The sequence below is a fragment of the Nannospalax galili genome, unplaced genomic scaffold (assembly GCF_000622305.1).
Source record: "Nannospalax galili isolate Female #2095 unplaced genomic scaffold, S.galili_v1.0 scaffold599, whole genome shotgun sequence".
NCBI lineage: Eukaryota > Metazoa > Chordata > Mammalia > Rodentia > Spalacidae > Nannospalax > Nannospalax galili.
The window spans coordinates 2,090,414-2,111,616 of NW_008343079.1; the positions used below are offsets into that span (position 1 = coordinate 2,090,414).

The 21,203-nt window shown below is 43.8% G+C and overlaps 1 protein-coding gene across 8 annotated transcripts in view; it reads right to left on the reverse strand.

Annotated features, from left to right (window-relative positions):
* Window positions 1-1,841: 1,841 nt before the first annotated feature.
* Tmem44 (transmembrane protein 44) overlaps window positions 1,842-21,203 on the reverse strand; it is a 43,352-nt gene continuing 23,990 nt past the window's right edge. Inside the window, exons 10-11 of one of the 8 annotated variants that reach the window (XM_029566395.1) lie at window positions 8,839-8,871; window positions 1,842-4,251 (exon numbers count right to left, since the gene is read on the reverse strand). In XM_029566395.1, the coding sequence (XP_029422255.1) occupies window positions 4,141-4,251; window positions 8,839-8,871 (144 nt within the window). In that variant the 3' untranslated portion in view covers window positions 1,842-4,140. Of the gene's footprint in view, window positions 4,252-8,838; window positions 8,872-9,038; window positions 9,072-21,203 lie in introns of all 8 variants that reach the window. The other 7 variants (XM_029566396.1, XM_029566394.1, XM_029566398.1 and 4 more) reach the window with 7 other exon arrangements.

Below are 21,203 nucleotides of genomic sequence, written 5' to 3' on the forward strand. Positions count from 1 at the left end.
ATTTTAGGCAAGCACTTTACCTCTGAGGTTTTATGCCCAGCCTGTTTTTAACTTTTTCTTTAAAAAAAGAAATCATTATTTTTTATGTGTATGAGTAGTTTGCCTGCGTATAAGTGCACCCATGTCATACAATGGCCAGAAGAGGGCGTCTGATTCCCTAAAACTGGAGTTACCAAGGGTTGTTAGCCACTCCATGGGTGCTGGGAACTGAACCCGGGTCCTCTGCAAGAGCAGCCAGTGCTTTTAATCACTAAGCCATTCCTCCAGTCCCACTTTTTCTTCTTTTGAGACTGGTTTTTGTCACGTTGACCAGGCTTGCCATCCTTCTGCCTCAGCCTCAGTAGCAGCTTGGATTATAGACCTGTGCCACCAGGCCCTGTTCCGATTAGACATCCATCTGATTAGATCACCAGGCCCTGTTCCGATTAGATCCATCTGATCTTTTAAAATTTTTTTTTTAATAATATTTTATGTGTGTGTGTATTGCCTGCATGTGCATAAATGCACCCATGTCCTGCAAGCCCTCAGAGGCCAGAAGAAGGTAACGGATACCCTGGAACTGGAGTTAATGGCAGTTGTTAGCCACCATGTGGGTGCTGGGAATTGAACCTGGGTTCTCTGCAGAGCAGTCAGTGCTCTTAACCACTGAGCAATCTCTCCAGCCTCATCTGATAATCTTTGACAGGCACACGGAAACAGATTAAAGAGATCTTCAACACTACAGTACAACTTGGGTTTGTTCAGAGCAGAGCTTCCTCTGCACCTGCTTAAACGCTGTTGTTATTTTTAGAAAGGGTCTCCCTGCACTCCCTATAGACCAGGTTGGCCTTGAACTCACAGAGATCTCTGCCTTTGCCTCCCCAGTGCAGGGATTAAAGGCGTGTTCCAGTACACCCAGACCCATGCACAGACTTTTTGCTTGGGGGGGGGAAGGGTGGAGGAGTGTAGATCAATGCCTGCACAGTTGCAAAATGTGAAGGAGCTGAAGAAAAAAAGTACAGAGAACTTTGGAAATATTGTGAAGGTTTGTTTGTTTTTCTGGTGGTGGTTCTTGTCTGGTTTTGATACTAGGACTTGAACCCAGGGCTAATACTCTACCAGTGAGCTATACCATAGCCTTAGTATTTGTCATTAACGGATAGTGAAATTTAAGTAGGTTGGCTAAGGAGGTGGCTTACTGGGTAAAGGCACTTATCACCAAGCCTGACTACCTGACTTTGATTCCCTGAACCCACCTGATGGAAAGAGAACTCCCAAAAGTTGTAATCTGACCTCTACACCTGCACCAGTGATGCATGTGCCCCACGCAAAATAAACAAATGTAAAAAACAAAAACATACAGAAGTATGTTTTAAAATGATAGCTTTTTCCAAGCTGTATCTGTAAAAAATAAACTTGTAAGCAGAAGTATGTCATATAATGATAGCTTTTTCCAAGCTGTATCTGAAATTTGTCTTAATATTATAATGTCTCTTTCTGAGGTTTTATAAAGATGTCAGTCTTGGTCTTTTGAGACAGGATCTCCCTGTAGCCCCAGCTGGTCTGGCACTCACTATGTAGACCAGGCTACCCTCAAACTCACAGAGATCTGCCTGCCTCTGCCTCTCAAGTGTTGGGATTGAAGGAGTGTGCAACCATACCATATGGTAGAGGTCAGTCTTATGTGAAATACTGATAGGCATATTTATTTAAAAAAAGAAACTAGCTTTGTTTTTGGCCTTGCTGGGGATGGAACCCAGGGCCCTGTGAATGCTTGGCAAGTTCTCTAACACTGAGCTATAGCTATATGCCCAGCTCTGTCAGTTCTTTCTTTCTTCTTTGAGGCAGGGTCCACTCTGTAGTCCAGGCTGACTTTGAACGTGTGGCAGTTGTCCTGTCCCAGCTTTCTGAGTGTAGGAATAATGAGTGTAAGCCACCATGCTTGGCTTAACTTTCATTTTATAGATAGGGAAACTATGACCAAGAAAGGAAAATGACAGTACACTGAGTCAGACCTGGGAACAGGAGGCTGGTCATGGCCCTGGGCCCAATGCCTCTGTAGACTAGTAACTCATACTTTATTGTAACATGTGATGGTGTGTCATCAGATGGTCCTCAAAAAGTTTTCTCATGGAGGAAGATAAGGACGTTACTTTTTCAAGATCTAGACGGGCGTTTTTTGTTTTTTGAGGGTCTCATGTATCCCAGGAGGATAGATGACCTTGAACTTCTGACCCTCCTGCATCCACCTCCCAATTACAGTTATGCAGCACCACACCCAGTTTATGCTGTGATAAAACTCAGGGCTTCCTGTATATTAGGCAAACATTCAACCAACAGAGTTACATACCCCCAGCCCTCTAGATAAGTTTTTAAGAAAACCAAGTAATCAGAGCTCTCCCTAAATTATACAGATTTCTTTGGCAGATAAATGACCCCCTACTCCTAGGAGCTTAAGCAGGGCCTGGATTAGCATTTACTGTGGTTGCTGGGGGATACCTTCCATTTGTGGGTCTGATACTTTGGTTACTGTCTTTGAGTACATGTTTCTCCATCTAAAAATGAAAACTAGGCTAGGCATAGTGGCGCAGGCCTATAATCCCAGAACTTGGAAGACTGAAGCAGGAGAATCATGATTTTTGAGGTCAGCTTAAACTCTTATATAGACCCTGTTTTTAAAAAAGCAATAGGCATTAATCATGTGCCCCATATTCATTCTTTATCAGTGACTACATTCCTGCTTCATGAAAAGTCAAGGATGAGAAACTCACCAATTATCTGTGGCCTACTTCAGTCACCTTCCTATTCTGGAATCTTCCATGGCTACAGACCAAGTACTAACTCCCTAGCCTCCACAGTCTAATTCCTTTCCAGCTCCCTCCTTTCAAAACCCATGTTGCACCATCCATTCTGACCATGTCAGATTTCTCCTTCCTTGATGAGATTCCACCCTTATCCCCCTTTCAACTCTTTCTTCAAAGCACAGTTTCAGTGGTTAAGATTGTAAAGCAAAGCTGACTTCAGCAAACTCTCACAAGAGAACAGAGGACTCAAAGCAGACAAAGTGGGTTAAAACTCACTTCTAGCTCAGAGGTCACCTGGGGGGGGGATCTATGCAGAAACCTGTGCAGCCAACGTACTACCACCAGCACCCCATTCTTCACACTGTTGGGACTTGCACCACCCCTGAGGAGAAACTGGGCAACTACAGCTGAGTCACAGATGGTTACAGGCCAGCTGGGAGCAGAGCTGTGCTTCTTGGCATCTCTCCCAGTTCCCCTTGTGGCAGACTTCTGTGATTGTGCTAGGATTTAGACCTACTCCTGTGAGGTATTTTAATTCATTCAACCGAAGTTTATTCACTCCGGTGTTTGCTCCTGCTCTTCTCTTCACTCATAGTCACAGTAGCAAAATCATCCTAAAACGGGCTTCCTGTACTTGAAACTGCTTTTCCTATCATGTCCTTATCTTTGCATGCTTCCCACTACCTTCTGAAGCACACAAGTCCCCTCAGTTGCAGACCTGCCTCAGCACATACTTTACTGGGCTGGAGGGAGTCCTGTTAGCCAGAGCAGTTGGCTTTGTTGGCCTTGCAGTATTAGCAGTCTCATAGATACTTGGCCAACCAAGCCATCCAATATAACATGTAGCAGCTAAGTTAGTGACTGTCAGGCAGAAGCCAGGTTTTTTTTCAATTCTTGTGTATGTGCACAGGTCCCCTAGCTGGCTGACCCCTTCTTTCCATCTGTACTGAAGACAAGTCTGGAGGGATAGGTTCTGCTGAAATCAAAACAGTAGCTCTTAGGTGAGCTCAGTCTTAATATTAAGCAGGAAATATGTATGGCTGAATCTGATGGGAATACGTTCCATGTCCTTTGGAAGAAGGTTTATCTTTACAAAGCAGGATCATTCTGTGACCTGCTGATCTTCAGAATAAACTGGGCATGTACAGATCTGTCCATAGGACCCAGAGTCTTATCTTCATTCTGAGTAGTAGTGTAGACCAGCCAAGCTTAGTGACAGCTCCAGGTTCCTCACTCCCTGGGAGGCTTCTGTAGCAGCTTAAACTCCTGCCAAAGGTGTCCCTGTAGGGAACACCTTTTAGTCACTGATAAATGCATGACCTTGGGTTTTGAGCTGATGGACTAGCTCCTGAAGATGTTAACCATCAGAGGTCAAGTCCACTGGACTCAAAGAATCCCTGTGCATCTGGGATCTAAGGAGCTCCATGCTGTCTTTGTCCCTTTCAAGGATGACATCTTCAGGATCCCACTGTGGAGAAAAGATATGAAGGATAACTTGGTAGAACACATCCTTTTCAATAGACCTTACCCCTCATACAGACACCATACCAAAACACAGCTCAGTCCTGGATCTCATGACCCAAGCGAAGAAAAGGGAAACTTGGTAAGAATTAAGATAGCCAGGCCTGTGTTCTAGGACCTAGGAAGAGAATATAGCTTTATTTTTTATTTATTACTTTTAGTGGTGCTGGGGATGGAACTCAGGGCCTTGGGCATGCTAGGCAAGTCCTATACCACTGAGCTATAAGCACCTGCTTGAGGGAGGCATCTTTGAGTATAGCTTTAAATCAAGGAATTAATGGACAGCCACCCTGAACAGACTAGCCCCATTTCTCTTTCTACCTTCTCCCCATTGTCTTTACCAAATCATTATCCTGAAAATTCTTCCATGTCTAACCTTCCTAGAAAACAGCAGGCAAATTCAACCCATACTTTATAGCAAGGAAACAGCTCCTCCTGCAAGACGCCTACTTGGACAGCTTTAGCCTCGTGAACTCTCACCTCCTTCTCTTAGTATTACCTCAATCACTCATTTGCATCCACACTTGGACAGCTCTAGCCTTTCCCTGGACATTTGCCATGTCCTCTTGGGAATGATAAGCTCCTGAAGAACAGCGTGTAGCTCTGCTTTTGCCCCTGTGTGATCTTTCAACAAGGTGCTTGCTGTCAAGCCTGATGGTCTGAGTTCAAACCCTGAGACCCCAATGGTAGAGAGAACCAACTCTCAAAAATTGTCCTCTGACCTCACATGTGTACTTACTGTGACAGTCCACAAATAAACAAATGTCTTCTTTTTTTTTCCTTTTTGAGACAGGATGTCTCTGTAGCACCAGCTGGCCTGGAACTCACTATGTAGACCAGGCTGACCTCAAACTCACAAAGATCTGCCTGCCCCTGCCTCCCGAGTGCTGGGATTAAAGGCCTGTGCCACCATGCCCGGCACAAATGTCATTTTTAAAAAAGTCAGTTCAGCATGGTGGATACTGCCACCACTGATTCAGGTAAGAATGGCAACTTGAAATCTGCAGGGGATAACAGGAAGGTTTAATGAGGAATCTGTAAGTAAAGAGAGAGTTTGCAAAATACTGTTGTTCTAAAATGATAGAGAATTTTGCATATGGTTCAAGACTGAGAACTTTGCATCTAGCTGGGTATGGTAGTGCATGCCTGTATAATCCTAGCTGCTCAGGAGGGTGAGGCAGGAGGATCAAGAGTTCATGGCCATCCTGGGCTACATAGCAAGACTCTGCCGAAAGAAAGAAAGAAAGAAAGAAAGAAAGAAAGAAAGAAAGAAAGAAAGAAAGAAAGAAAGAAAGAAAGAAAGAAAGAAAGAAAGAAAGAAAGAAAGAAAGAAAGAAAGAAAGAAAGAAAGAAAGAAAGAAAGAAAGAAAGAAAGAAAGAAGAAAAAGAAAAATTGCATATAGGTCCAGATCCTTAGCATTTGAAGTTTCAGAGGCAGTTGGGAATTGGGCTCAGCCTGCCTTCTACCATTAACTGGCTTTCTCTTTGAGCATCAGTTTCACCTTGTAAGCTGCAGATTAAATAATCAACTAGATAGTAAAATCACTTCCATTTCTGGGATTTTATGCTGTAATGATGCTGTCATGAGATCACATTTGACAGAAAGAAGCGATAGCAATGGAAGCTGTGTCAGCTTGGGCTGGAGGATCGACTTGGGCAAGACCAGACCCAGGACTGGACATACACTCAAAAAGATGCTCTACCAGCTACTCAAACGAAGCTGAATCAGACAGCTCAGTTCTGAGAGATCCCATATAAAACCTTCTAGCTTCTTGGATAATGCCCATGGCATGCCAGCTCTAAAGCACAAATTGCGGCTTTCTTTTGAATAAAGACCACAATTCAAAGAATGATTCACAGATATAACTGAACCAAGTTCTACTTCTTGGTAATTAAAAACCTCATAATAGGCTGGAGAGATGGCTCAGCAATTAAGAGAGCTTGCTGCACAACCATGAGAACCTGAGTTTGGAGCCCAGCACCCATGTAACAAACTAAGTGTGGTTGCATGCATCTGTAACCCCAGTGATGACGTGAGGGGCAAAGACAGGAGGATCAGTGGGGCTTTTTGGCTGCCAGCCTAGTCAAAAAGTGCAAGCTCCCGATTCAGGGAGAGACCCTGCTTCAAAGGAATAAGGTGGAGAGTGATAGGAACACCTGACACCCTCCTCCGGCCTCCATGAATACATATATGCATTTATCAACACACACATCATGTCAGAAAGACCACAGTGACCCAGTGACTGTGAAGACCTGGCGCTGCAGTGACTTGTTTCATACAGCTCAGCCCCCTGTATCTGTTTTGGGTTGTGCAAACTTCATGTTTACTTGTGGTTACAGATTTGGTACCTTTAACCAAACTCTTTCCTGACAGCAAATATTTCAAGTAAAAGAGTTCACTGGCCCCTCAGCCTCTGAACCATATGCTCAGTGACAGAAGTGGGGACCTGTTCTGTTCTTTGAGGATAGTCAGTGTGCTCTTTATGAGATCAGAGATCTCAGAAGACCACTAACAACAGGGGATGATACTGGGGCTACCACAGGCCCTTGAAGGAGGGCTAAGAACTACAGTTTGACTTTTTTTCAGGTGCTGGGATTAAAGATGTGCACCACCCATGCCCTGTTCCAGTTTAGCATTTTAACAAGCTGCTCACTGTGCCACTGCTACAACTCTTTAAATGTTTCTTCAGAATTGTTTTTGCTAATCCTGACCAATTCAGACAGAAACAACCTGCATGTTGAGCAGGTGAACTCTTTGACGTGGATTAAATTTTGGAAGATATTTAAAACCTGCCTTTTGAACTGAAGAATAATGTGTCGTAATGCTTTAGGTAATAAAAACATTGCTGGAAGCCAGGCATAAAATTAATTTGAGTGAGAGATGAGATACTTTCATGTCAGAAACCATCCTGGGAAATGACAGGCACAGGTGGCTGTCATAAAACCTGCTTATCTGCAACTGGGAGGTGAGGAGACGGCAGCCGGCTGCCAAGGGTCTCAGAAAGATAACAGAGTGCTGCACTGTTTATTATCACAACTGCTGCAGCCACACCCAGCATGCCACTCATGACCTGAGGCTATGCCACCTGCTCACAGATAGGCCAACTCGCCCCTGGGTGTATCACTTCTCTGCATCCCTACTATGTTGAGCTAATCTGAATACTCTCCACAGCAGAAAGAATTTTGAACTGAGAAAATCCCCCCGAATCCCATAGATCCTTAGACTTATTGCCTGATCTTTCTTTTCTCTCTCTCTCTCTCTCCCTCCCCCCTCCCCCTTCTTCTCCCTTTCTCCCCCTCTCCTTTCTTCCCCCTTTCCCTCCCGTTCCCTCTTCCTCTCTCTCCCTCTGCCTCCCCATCTCTCCCTCCCTTGGCATAGCATTTCCTTATTGAAAGGGCTTAAAATGTTCAGTCCTGAAATTTTCACTTTGCTCTACTTTTTCTGGATCAACTATAAAAAATTTAAGTCAGACAGGTTCTAGCATGGTCTCTTGGGGCCCCTTAAACTCCTTACACCCTTCCATTCTGAGGAATAACATATTATTTCCATCTGGTGTTGCCTATCTCTAAGTGCATTCTCAGGCCTGGATTATAATATGGCCATGCCATTCCTTTTTAAATGACTAATGTAGGAGCCCAAACTTTCAGAAATTTTTGTGATAATCTGTGCCCAGTTATCCCTTCACTGAACTTTAGTGGATGACATGACTAAAACTTTATAGAAATATTATTGCTTTTCTGCCCACAGAGTGTTGCTCGCTCCTCTTTCTGTCTTGAGGCCCCTAGAGTCTGACCCCACCCTCCCTCCACATTAGCAGGCCATCTTTCCCACTCTTCATAGATAATGCATCCTGACTGCAGACAAGCTTGCCTCTCCTTTATCCTAAGAGGCTACCAGGTTCCCTGGGCATGGTCATGTGTTGTCCATTGCTGTAACTCCACCCATTCATCAAAAACCTTTCCTAAGGTTCCCACTCACACCCTATCTCTCCAGGAAACTCCTTCTCTTTTCTAGGCATTATTTATTCTCTCCTTTCAGAACACCTTGAGGTAGGCCAGTGTGTCCCTTAATTTTTTAAAAAAATATTTATACATTGTTTGGAGAGGAAAAAGTTGTGATCTTAGGCAAATTCCTCCCCAACTAAAATGCAACACAATCCTCAGTCCTTTATGCTCATCATTAAGTATTCAGTAAGCACCAGTGGTTCTACCCTGTTCTCTATGTCCAAGGGTAATGTGCATCTGAAATAAGCATTCATAGGCATATAGGCCTCAAGGTTCTTTCTTAGGGAGTAGAGAGATGGCTCAGCTAGAAAAGTGCCCTCCCTTTTTTTTTTTTCTGAGGTGCTGGGAATAGAACCTTGTACATGCTAGGCAAGCATTCTACCACCAAACTACATCTCAAGCCTGCATTCCTTTATTTATTTTTATCTAAGAGAATTGTCATGTCTATAATCCAAAGGGGTCTAATAAAAGCAGAAATGAAAAAATCTATGGAAGTCTTTGCCAGCAGAGACAGCACAATTGTCCATACCTGCTCCGAGTTTAGGGCCTCCCAATACTTCTGCTGTAGGAGAAGCATTCTACCACCAAACTACATCTCAAGCCTGCATTCCTTTATTTATTTTTATCTAAGAGAATTGTCATGTCTATAATCCAAAGGGGTCTAATAAAAGCAGAAATGAAAAAATCTATGGAAGTCTTTGCCAGCAGAGACAGCACAATTGTCCATACCTGCTCCGAGTTTAGGGCCTCCCAATACTTCTGCTGTAGGAGAAAAGGAGAGACAGAGAAAGTGTTGGGTAGATTTTCCACTGTCACAGAGCAGAGCTTAGCACCAGCCCATCTGCTCAATGAGCCAGGAGACAGACCCTAGGATGGTTGGGGACAAACAGACAACTGATTCCAGCAAGCAGAGAAGCAGTAGCTACTAGCAGAGTAGTTAATTTGGTAATTTGGTTAAATGAACAGAAAATAATCACGAGGGGCTGGAGAGATGCCTCAGCAGTGAAGATCACTGGCTCTTGCCAGCACCCACATGGTGGCTAACAATCATCTGTAACTCCAGTTCAGGGGAATCCAACACCTTCTTCTGACCTCCTTGGGCATTGCATGACATGGGTACACTAACACACATGCAAGAAATACACTTAGACACATAAAATAAAAATAATAAATAGTGAGTTCCAGGACAGCTGGGACTACAGGGACACCCTGTCTCAAAAAAGACAAAATAAAATAAAAATTACTCTGATTAAGAGCCAGGCATGGTGGCACATGCCTTTAGTCCCAGCACTTGGGAGGCAGAGGCAGGCAGATCTCTGTGAGTTCGAGGCCAGCCTGGTCTCCACAGTGACTCCAGTCCAGCTGGGGCTACAGGGAAACCCTGTTTCAAAAAAGACCAAGAAAAAAAATTACCCTGATTAGAAATTAGGGGTAGTAGTAGTAACAATAATAACAGTAAATCTCCCATTTATTAACTACATGGCTGAGCTGATTCAATGCAAACCCACAAAATTAAGAAAGTGATACAAATGAAATCTCCACCTTGAAATACAAGACGTTTGCCAGTAGCCAAGAGTCATTTTTACTCAGCATTTGCTGCATGGTTGGTTCCTCTCCAAGCCTCAAGCATGCCTGATTCAGGTTCGTGGAGGGCGAGCACCACTGTCTGCCTGCGATCCTCCAGCACTTCATGCTGTGTCTGGGAGACATGATTTCTGACAGAAGAATTAGGCATATACAGAGGGCTTTTAGGTTATCCGTGGGTGTCTATTAACCTGGCTAGATGCCAGTTTGAACTATTTATAGGATTTAAGGTTATTTGCACAAGAAAACAAAACCTGGCCTGTTCAGACCTTTCATTGATTTTTTTTTTTTTTTTTTTTTTTTGAGAAAAGGTCTCATGTAGCTAAGCCTGGCCTTAAACTCACTCTGTAACTGAGGCTGGCCTTGAGCCTCCTCCCTTCACCTCTTGAGTGCTGGGATTACCAATGTGTGCTGTCATATTGGGTTTGTTCAACTCTTATTTTATTCTTAAAATATTTTATTTATTATTTTTATTTTATGCATATGAGTGTAAAGCCTGCATGTATGTAAGTGCGCCCATGTCATGCAATGCCTGCAGAGGTCAGAAGAGGCTGTCAGATTCCCTGGAACTGGAGTTACAGACAGTTGTTAGCTGCCATGTGGGTGCTGGGATTCAAACCCGGGTCTTCTGCAAGAACAGTCAGTGTTCTTAACCGCTGAGCCATCTCTCCAGCCACTAATTTATTATTTTTATTTTATGCATATGAGTGTAAAGCCTGCATGTATGTAAGTGCGCCCATGTCATGCAATGCCTGCAGAGGTCAGAAGAGGGAGTAGATCCACTGGAACTGGAGTTACAGATGGCTGTTAGCTGCCTTGTGGATGCTGGGAATCAAACCCAGGTCTGCAAGAGCAGCCAGTGCTCTTAACTGCTGAGCCAACTCTCCAGCCCCTTGTTCAACTCTTTTAAATGTTCATTTTAAATATTTTAATTTAGGATTTTCATTCACACGCAAAAGTAAAATTACAAACAGCAAAGGATACATCCTGCTCCCCAGTTTTCTCATTTGGCATTTTGAAGTAAATCATCATCTCCTTTGTAAATACTTCAGAATGTTTTCATAGATATATCTTAAGCCTAATGACATGGTTATACCTAATAAAATCTCTGTGTCATCCAAGCTAACTTCAGTGCAGATGCCTTAACATTCATCTTGTTTTGTGGGGAAGAAGTACTTGGGATAAAACGCTTAGCCTCATGCATGCTAAGCCCGAGATTTATTTATTTATATTTTTATTTATTTATTTGTTTATTTAGTCATTCATTCATTGGTCTCTTTGAAACAGAGTTTCCCTGTAGCCCCAGCTGGCTCAGAATTTGCTATGTAGACCAGGCTGGCATTGATCTCACAGAGATCTGCCTGTCTCTGCCTTCTAAGTGTGAGGATTAAAGGTGTGTGTCACTATACCTCTTAAAAAATTCTTTCTGGGGGCTGGAGAGATGGCTTAGCAGTTAAGAACACTGGCTGTTCTTGCAGAAGACCTGGGTTCGAATCCCAGCACCCACATGGCAACTAACAGGCTGTCTGTAACTCCAGTTTCAGGGGATCCGACAGCCTCTTCTGTCCTCCGAGGGCATTGCAGGACACAGGTGCACTTACCTACATGCAGGTAATACACGAATACACATAAAAATAAAATAAAAACCTTTAAAAATTCTTTTTTATTTTTATTTTATGTGCATGAGTGTTTGGCGTACATGTAAGAGCACCTGTGTATACAGTGCCCATGGAGGTCAGAAGAGGGCATTGGATCCCCTGGAACTGGAGCTATAGATGGGTTATTTAGCAGCCATGTGGGTCTGGGAACTGAACCTAGGTCCTCTGCCAGAGCAGCCAGCACTCTTAACTGCTGAGTCATCTTTCCAGCCCCTATAGTTTTACTTTAAAAATATTTATTTTTATCTTTTGTACATGAGTGTTTTGTCTACATGTATATAAGTGTAACACTTGTATGCAAGAGGCCAGGGGAGGGTGTCAGATACCCTAGAACTGGAGTTATGCTTATGATGGTTGTTAGCCACCATGTGGGTGCTAGGAACCGAATCCGGGTTCTCTGCAAGAGCAGCCAGTGCTCTTAACCGCTGAGTCATCTCTCCAGCCCCTATTTTTTACTTTATGAGATAAGGTCTCATATTGTAGCTCAGGCTGGCCTTGAACTTGTAGCAGTCCTCCTGCCTCAGCCTCCCAAGACCTGAAATTTTAGACATGATCCACCAAACCTGGCCTGAGCATTAGTTCTACCAGAGCTATGCCCCCTGCTAGCATGTATCTTTTTATTTTAATTAATTAATTAAAATAATTTTTGAGCCAAATGTGGTGGTACGCACCTTCAATTCCACCACTTGGCAGGCAGAAGCAGGTGGATCTCTGTGAGATTGAGGCCAGCCTGGTCTAGATGGTGAGTTCTGGGCCTGCTGGGACTACAGGAGACCCCATCTAAAAAAAATAAAATAAAAAATTGAGACAGGCTCTTACTATGTAGATGAGGCTAGCCTGAAACTTGTCGTTCTCCTGCCTCAGCCTCCCAAGTGCTGGGGTTACAGGCGTGTCCTACTATGCTTGGCTAGCATTCACCTTTTGCTTTGTTTTGTTCATAGTTAGCAACATGTATATCATTGCTTCTTTCTCATATTTGCCTCCTAATTCTCCCTTCTGGCCTCTCAAAGAGGTGAGGAAACTATTCAGAAGGAAAGTGATGGTATGGATCAGAAACACTGCAAGCCAGCAATGGTTCTCCAAGTAAGAACATTGAAGAGCCACGTGAACGTGGATCTTTAATAATAATCTTCTGGAGGAACATAAATGGGGAAAATTAATGAAAAGAGATAACAAATTACTAAAATTATGGTTCCACACATTCTTATAAAAAAATTAGAAATTAGATGGTATACAGTAAGGGTTGGGAAAGCTTAGTAATGTAAAATTGTCCCGGCAGAAAGAAGAGAAGTTAAACTAAAAGGTGCTAACCTTCACTTTTCCTTAGAAAATATAGATATCTACGCAGAATGCAAGCGGTAATTTGTGGTTATTACAGTCAGTGTGCATTTGTTCTTTAAGAAATGCTACTGAGTGCAGTACGCTGTCCTGGACTGTATCCCAGAACAGAAAAGAACACTGCGGAAAGACTACTGCAATCCAAAAAGAGCCTGTCGTTTAGCTCATAGAAATCTGCCAGTGTTCATTTCTTAGTTTTGCTAAATGTATCATGGTTGGTTACATAAGGCCAAACAGAGGGAGCTAGGCAAAGGGCAAGCAAGAACTCTGTACTAATTTTGTTAATTTTCTTACATCTAAAATTATTCCAAAATGAAAAATTTATTTAAAGCCAAGCAAATAAATAAGTAGGCTCGAGTCTCCCAGCTGGATTGAAATGAAACCCTGAAAAGTTCCTCTTCAAACCGTCAGCATCAGGGACAATATAAAATTTAAGAAGACTGCCCTCTGGTGGAAAGAGTCGTTAGGGTTCTTAAAAATTATGTTTTAGTCTTTCTAAGTCCCTCAAGCTAACCTCAAACTGGCAGACCTCCTGCCTCTGCACCACCATACCTGGCTCTTAAATTACTGTTTTATGCTAATACTGACAGTGTCCTATGACGCCCAGTTAGCCCAAATCTTTGTAATAGAGGTCTCTAACTGAAAATACAACTAACAATAAATAAATGTTTTAGTCTTTTCTCTTTCAAGAGCAAATATAGAAAAAAATACTCAGCCAGGCATGGTGGCACATGCCTTTAATCCCAGCACTAGGGAGGTGGAGGCAGGAGGATCTCTGTGAGTTCAAGGCCAGCCTGGTCTCAATAGCAAGTTCCAGGCCAGCTGGGGCTATAGGGAGACCCTGTCCCAAACAGACCAAAAAAAAAAAAAAAAAAAAAAAAGAAAAAAATACTCATTAGAGAAAAATTTTCAAAAAACAGTGTTCCAGCTGGCCATGGTGGCAGATACCTAGAATCTCAGCACTTGGGGGGTGGGTTTTTAAGGTCACCCTCAGCTACATGTTGAGTCTGAATCCATCCTGGGCTACGTGAGATATAGCGCAAAAACACACGAAAAAGTCCCATAATTCTGTCTCTAGAAGAATTCCTCCATGAACAGTCTTCTGAGAAACATACAATTATCATAATTATGCTATATGTATAATTATGGCTTATGTATATATGACATTATGTATATACAATAAGGTCAAATTGGTCAAATACTGTTTCCCCCTTTATATGCAATAAGCATTTCTACATTTTTTTTCTTTTGGGACAGGGTCTTTATGTGTCATCTAAGCTAGCCTCCAACTCTTGAGATCAAGTGATCCTCCTGGCCTGAGCTTCTCAGGAACTGGGACTACATCTAGTTCCATGCATTCTTTTTTTAAAAGTATTTATTTATTTATTTATTTAATCCATTTCTTTATGTGTATGAGTGCTTTGCCTGCATGTATGTAAGTGCACCTGTGTTGTGCAAAGTCCACAGAGGCCAGAAGAGGAGGAACGAGAACTGGAGTTATGGACAGTCATTAGCTGCCATGTGGATGCTGGGAATTGAATCTAGGTCCCCTAGATTCAATAAATAAATAAAGAGACTGGAGAGATGGCTCAGCCAGTGCTCTTAATTGCTGAGCCATCTCTCCAGTCCCTTTATTTATTTATTTTTATTTTATGTTTATGAGTGTTATACCTACATGTATGTAAGTGCACCTGTGCATGCAATACCCAAAGAGGTCGGAAGAAGGCATTGAATCCCCTGGAACTGGAGTTACAGATGGTTGTTAGTTGCCATGTGAGTACTAGGAACTGAACCTGGGTCCTCTGCAAGTGAAGCCAGTGCTATTAACTGCTAAGCCATCTCTCCAGCCCAGCTCCATGCATTCTTGAGTTATCTTCAGGTCCATGATTCTGTCATCTTTGAGTCATAGCACATGGTGTTTCAATTCTAAAAGCATACCTTCCCATGCTTCTGAAATCGAGAAGCATGCTGCAGCCCACTACATGGCACGTGGCAATATCTATTTCATTCCTGAGGAATTTGGGCTGAGGCTAAGCGCTGAAAAAATAAGGTCACACTAGACTTAAACTGTGGTTGTGGAAGCTGAAGGTGCTCTCAGAGACTCAGGAGTATGCTCAACTCCTTCCCCTGTATTTGGGGAGAAGTGATTTTCCCAGAACCAAGGAGTAAGATGGTGCTGGACTTGACGGGGTCATGTTTTCAGACAGACATATTAGCTTCAGCTCTCTAGACTGTATTAAGTGGGTTTCCTTTTGTCTCTTTCAAACTTCAAAATAGTATACTATATTTTTCAAAATCTCATCCTTCCTATTTCTGTATTGTTATTTTTTGTTGTTGCTGGGGATTGAATCCAGGGCCTTGACCAGCCTACACACTGGACTTGAACTGTATGCAGTAAAGAGCAATAGGAGCTCTGGAGCAGGGCAGGGTTCTCTCTCTCTCTCTCTCTCTCTCTCTCTCTCTCTCTGTATGTGTGTATGTGTATAAGTAGGTGCCTGTACTATAGTTCCTGACAGACAGATATGAAGGAGGCAAGGAGCTCAGCCAGGGGTTCCTGCCCTGGTCAAGGTCGATTAAGGCTCCTGGGTTTGGGGCCACAAGACTAGAAGGCTCTAGAGATGGTGGGTAGGTGTGTGCACAGTCGGAGTGAGGTCTCAGAGATTGGCACAGCAGCCAGCAAGGACACTAACCCTCTTGACTGCCAGCTTGACCCTGTTTTCCTGACAGAAGCATTTTTAGTTCTAGGAACTGACCCAGTGTAACCAGTCTTTATTGCCTCCTTCCAGCAATTGACCTTTCACCTGGGTTCCCCATTGTGCAGTGGGACCCAAGAGTGCTCTACTGCATTGAAGTTCCTTTACATTCAACCTTGATGTGCCTCTTTGCTTCCCCAAGGTCATTATTTCTAATCTCAGGTCAGGTTTTCAAATGGCTTTGTAGGCATGGGGCTGCCCTCATATTGAATCGGTGGCAGGCGAATAATGAGTGGATTCATAGTCTGTGGCGTGTGCTGCCTCCAAAGCAGTTTGGAAATCCACATAGTCCAGGCAAATGGACTCTCTACATGGCTGTCATTCATAACCAGGCTCACAAAATGATCATCTGCTTCCCTGACCAGTCTAGCTGGTGGGACACTGAAGAAAGGGAAAAACAAATCCTCTAAGTTTTCCCTCCATGGGAGTGTCCACTATACCCTTGGTCCGACTGGCCCCCATCCCTTTCTATATCTTGCATCATTGGGTTTTTCTGTGGATCCCAATGTTTTATCCCATGTTGAACAGGACACTCCCTGAGGATTGTGGCAGAATACAGGTAAGTAGACAGACTCTGGGCAGAGTCGGTTTTCCTCAAATGCACAGTAGAAATATGGGGCAATAAACATGGTTCTGCATATCCTCTTGGGTACCATCTCTTCCAGGGAGGCGTCTAACAAGGCAGGTTTTAGAGCAGAGGGCGCTAGGTTCAAATTCCAGGTCTGCCTCCTTCTCCCCCCTTCTCTTGTTTTTGAGACAAGAAACCACTATGCCGAGGTTGGCCTGGAATGACAGGGATTAGAGCTTTGTGACACCACACCTACACTCCTTTGTCTTACATTTCTTCTGGTTAATTAAACTCATCCAGCCCCAGACTTCTGTCTCAGGGATGTTTAAGATAAATAGTATCTGTGAATTATTTACTAGACCTTGCCAGTGCCTTACATGGGACATGCACACAGTCACAGTCAGTAGTACACTCTGTAATTCTGATGAATGGATTTAGAAATGCTTGGTGAGCCAGAGTACTGCTACAATATGTGATTGAGGCAGCCCTCATTTCTTCACCTCCCCAAGTGCCCCATGGGAAGTGTTCACAAAAGTTGACACATACTGGGCTGGCTACTTTTTGTCAACTTTACATAAACTAGAGTCACCTGAGAAGAGGAAACCTCAATTGAGGAATTTCCTCCATCGGATTAGTCTGTGGTTGTGTCTGTGAGGCTTTTTCTTGATTGCTAATTGATGTAAGATGGCCCAGCTCACTATGGGTAGTGCCATTTCTAGCAGGTGGGCCTTGTATAAACAAGGTAACTGAGCAAGCCAGGTAGAGCAAGCCAGTAAGCAGCATTCTTCAGTGGTCTCTGCTTCAGTCCCTGCCTTGAGTTCCTGCTCTGACTTCCTTCAATGTTAAACTGTGATCTGGAAGTGTAAGCTAAACATGCCCTTTTCTCCCTGAGTTGTTTTTGATCGTAGTATTTACCACAGCAACAGAAAGTAAATTAGAACAGGGCCTAAGAACATGGTTAGGAAATGATAAAAAGGTCTATGACTCTCAGGCCTGGATAGTGGGAGTCTGGAAGCATATGCCCATCCCTCCAAAGGGTCAAGCAGAAGCCCAAGTGGTCAGGAACAGGTTCAGAGCATGTGGGGGAGGGGTGGAAGCCCACCTCAGCAGCATCCAGAGCAGAGGAGCAAGGGGGCAAGGGCTGGTAGCCCAAGAGTGGAGAGATGCCCTGGCTATCTGAGTTGAATGCTGTGACATATGTGAATTATGTGGTCTTGAGAGTGAGAAGGTCACAAAACACAGGAAGTGATGATCTCTGAGGGCTGATGCTGAACCCCATGCTTCTGTTTTTCAGGCGGGTGCTCTGAAGGCATGTGACAGGCAATCTGATTCACTGTGGCCAGGAAGTACTGTACCCATCAGTCTGTGGGCAGACTCAGGCCTGTCCTTTTGTCCTCATGTATTTTTCATTCAAATGTCCACCCTCAGAAAACATCTGTTGAATGACTGACCAGGTGGCTAGGTGAAGTCTACTGTTACACCCTGTAATTCCCCTGGAACCATAAGCTCAAATAAACTCTTCTTTCTATAAGTTGCTCGGGTCAGTGTTTCTATCACAGCAACAGAAAAGTGACTAATACAGTAATTGGTACCAGAGAGTGGGCTGTTGGCTGTGAAGAACCCGACCATGTGGGGTTTGAAGAAATGTGGAAGACTTTGGAAGGTTGGGCTAGAAAAGGGGTTGATTGCTGGAAGCAGAACTTAACAGGCCATTCTAGTAGGGGCCTGGAAGAAAGTAGTGCTGAGAACAATGTAGTTCCAGAGGGAAATAAGGACTTAAACAGCACTTGGGATATTTTGGCAAAGAGTCTGGCTGGAGTCTGCCCTAGACCAAAAAGCTTGCCTGAGGCTAAGTTGAAAAGTAATGGACTAATTTCTTTGGTGGAAGAAATTTCAAGACAGCCTAATGTAGAAACAGTGGCATGGCTATTAATGGTGAATATTATGCAGATCTACAGTGAAGGAGAGCAAATAGGGCAGAAAGAAATACAGTTTGAAATGAAAAAGAGCTCTAGGAAGATAAATGTTGTAGCCCTGGCGTGTGATGGAGAAGATCCCATTGATAAGGAGATTAAAGTGATTAAGGATATTAAAGTGATTAAGGAGGGGCCTAGAGAGCCAAACTTAAACAATGGAGAGAGTGCCTCCAGGGCAAGACCACACCCAGTTAAGCCTCCAACTTGTGAAAGGAAAATGCTATGGGGACCACTGAAGAGGAAAGCTTCTAAAATGGATAAAGCAGGCTGGAGTCCACCCCAAACTTGCAGTCAAACTTGGCAGTGTTGTTCACCTTTAGAGGCATGAAAGATGGAAGAGTGAAGGGTCATCAGTTCTTCCTCCGCAGTTTCAGAGAGCCAGAGAGCCGCTGAGGCCAGGCAGCATGCATCAGGGGTTCCCCTACCTAGAGAAGGCCCTGATAGGCCATTGTGTGAAGCTGTGAGCTGTGAAAAAGCTGTGAGGCATCTGCCAAGAAGACCTGCATACAGGAATTGGTACCAGCAGAAGAGAGAGATGTGTGTTGCACGCAGCAAAGCTAGAGAGGTGGAGCCATCTAAGCCCTTTGGAAGTAAAGTCCCAAAAGTTGGACATGGAGCTACTGGATTTGGTGTTTGTTCTGCTGGTTTTCTGTCTTGTTTTGGTCCGGTATTTCCTTACTATGCCTCCATTCCTCCCTTTTGGAATGGTAACGTGTATTCGGTTCCACTGTATGTTGGGAGTATAAAATTTGTCTTTTGATTTTATAAAGGCTTATAGTTAAGATATTTACATGAGTCTCAGAAAAGACTGGACTGTGGACTTTTAAATAGTATTGAGACTGATAAAGACTATGGGGACTTTTAAAGTTGGACTAAATGCATTTTGCATTTTATATGATCATGAGCCTATGAGGGCCAGGGGGTGGAATGTGATGGCTTGTTTGAATGATAATGTCCCCCATAGGCTCCAAATATTTGGACATTCTGTCTCCAGATGGTGGCGCTGTTTTGGGAGGTTTTAGAAGGTGTGGCTATCCTGGAGGAAGCACGTCACTGGAGGTGGGCTTAGAGAGTTCTTAAACCTTGCTAGATCACCAGTCATGCTCTTACTTCCTGTGCCTATGTGACAATGTGAGAGCTTAGCTTCTGCTTCTCCTCTCCAGCCACCTCTGTCGCCATGCCTCCCCACCAAGACGGACTGTAATTCCCCTGGAACCATAAGCTCGAATAAACTCTTTTTTCTATAAGTTGCTCGGGTCAGTGTTTCTATCACAGCAACAGAAAAGTTGACTAATACACACCAATCTGCTGAAAGACACCTTCCTGCTCCCATTCAGCCACAAACAAAACAAGATCCTTATGGAATATGGCTCTAAGAGCCAGGGAATGCCAAGCATGACCAACATGACCAACCACACTATGGAGGTGACCACTGGTTGCAAAACAAGATCCTTGTGGAATATGGCTCTAAGAGCCAGGGAAACATGCCAAGCATGACCAACATGACCAACCACACTATGGAGGTGACCACTGGTTAGTAGGCCTGCGACTTGATTTTAATTTTCTTCTTTACTTCTTTATGTTTTCCAAAACATGTGTTTTATCTATCATCTATCATCTATGTATGTATGTATGTATGTATGTATCATCTATCTATCATCTATCATCTATCTCTCTATCGTCATCTATCTATCTCTATCATCCATCCATCCATCCAACCATCCATCCATCCATCCATCCATCCATCCATCATCTATCTCTCTATTGTCATCTATCTATCTCTATCATCCATCCATCCATCCATCCATCCAACTATTTGAGGTAAGGTCTTGCTATGTTTCCCAAGCTGCTCTGTTTCCACAGAATAATGTTGTTCCCCCACTCCTCCCTGATGAACTTCCTGTCTCTGCTCCTCCCTGGGCTCACCCTGCAGTCCCTGTAGCCACAGCCTCAACAGAGACAGCTGGCTCCTGGCTGCTCCGTATTGTACACATTCTCAGACTGGATCCAGGAATACCGCCCAACAGGTGTGTAATTCTTTTAACTCCAGCTTGGCTCTCAACCACCAGCTGGTGAAGGATAAAGGAAGACCAGGGTGACACTCCCCACAATCACCCAGCTATGGCCACTTGTGGAGGGTGAGCAAGAAAGTGACACTAGGGGAAGAAGCAACTAGTTCTAAGATGAGCATCACGCAAGAAGGACTCTGGGTAAGATTCTGACCCACGAAAATGGGGTCAAAAGGAACCCCAGGAAGAAAGGTCCAGAGACCTGTTGTCAGAGAAGTGTCCATGATCAGGGAAGTGCTAGGGAAGTGCAGGGGACAGCATGAAGTTGGGAAGGCTGGGAAACGTCTGGAGTATCACACTACAGAATCTGGACTTTATCCCACACTCAGAAGCTCTGCGTTTTGGATTTCAGGGTCTAGTATAAGTCTGACAAACTTTCAGACTCAGGAAGGATAACAATTATTTTGCCAAATAAAGCCACTAAAAATGAAACCAAACCCCAACTAAAACTCAACATCAATTACCACTATCACTTCATAAGAGCATTTAGTCACTCAAAAGGCTAGAAAGACACAAACTCAGACAGTCCTTCCTCCACCAAAAAAGGCATGGGGCACCCTTCACCAACATACAGGTCACCTCTACATTGTCCTTGCTCTCTTCTATCCCTCAACGAATGGGGCTGGGAACCACAGATATGGGGCTCAGAGAGACAGGACAGACCTGAGAGCTACACCTGTTTGTGGATCCTAACTGTGACATGCATTCTGTTCAGATACAAAACGAGGAAGAGTATAAAAGTTCTGGGCATGGCTCCTTCCATGGGTCCTGCCTGCATAGGTTAACACCAGCACCAGAGATTCCTGTTCTTTGGCGTGAAGAAACTCTTCTACGGTCAAATGGGTTGGAAAACATTGAACCTTTTCTTCCTTCCATCCATCCCTTCTCCTCCCCCTGCCCCCACCTTTCTGACAGGGTCCAGGCCAGCTTTGAACTCATCACACTCCT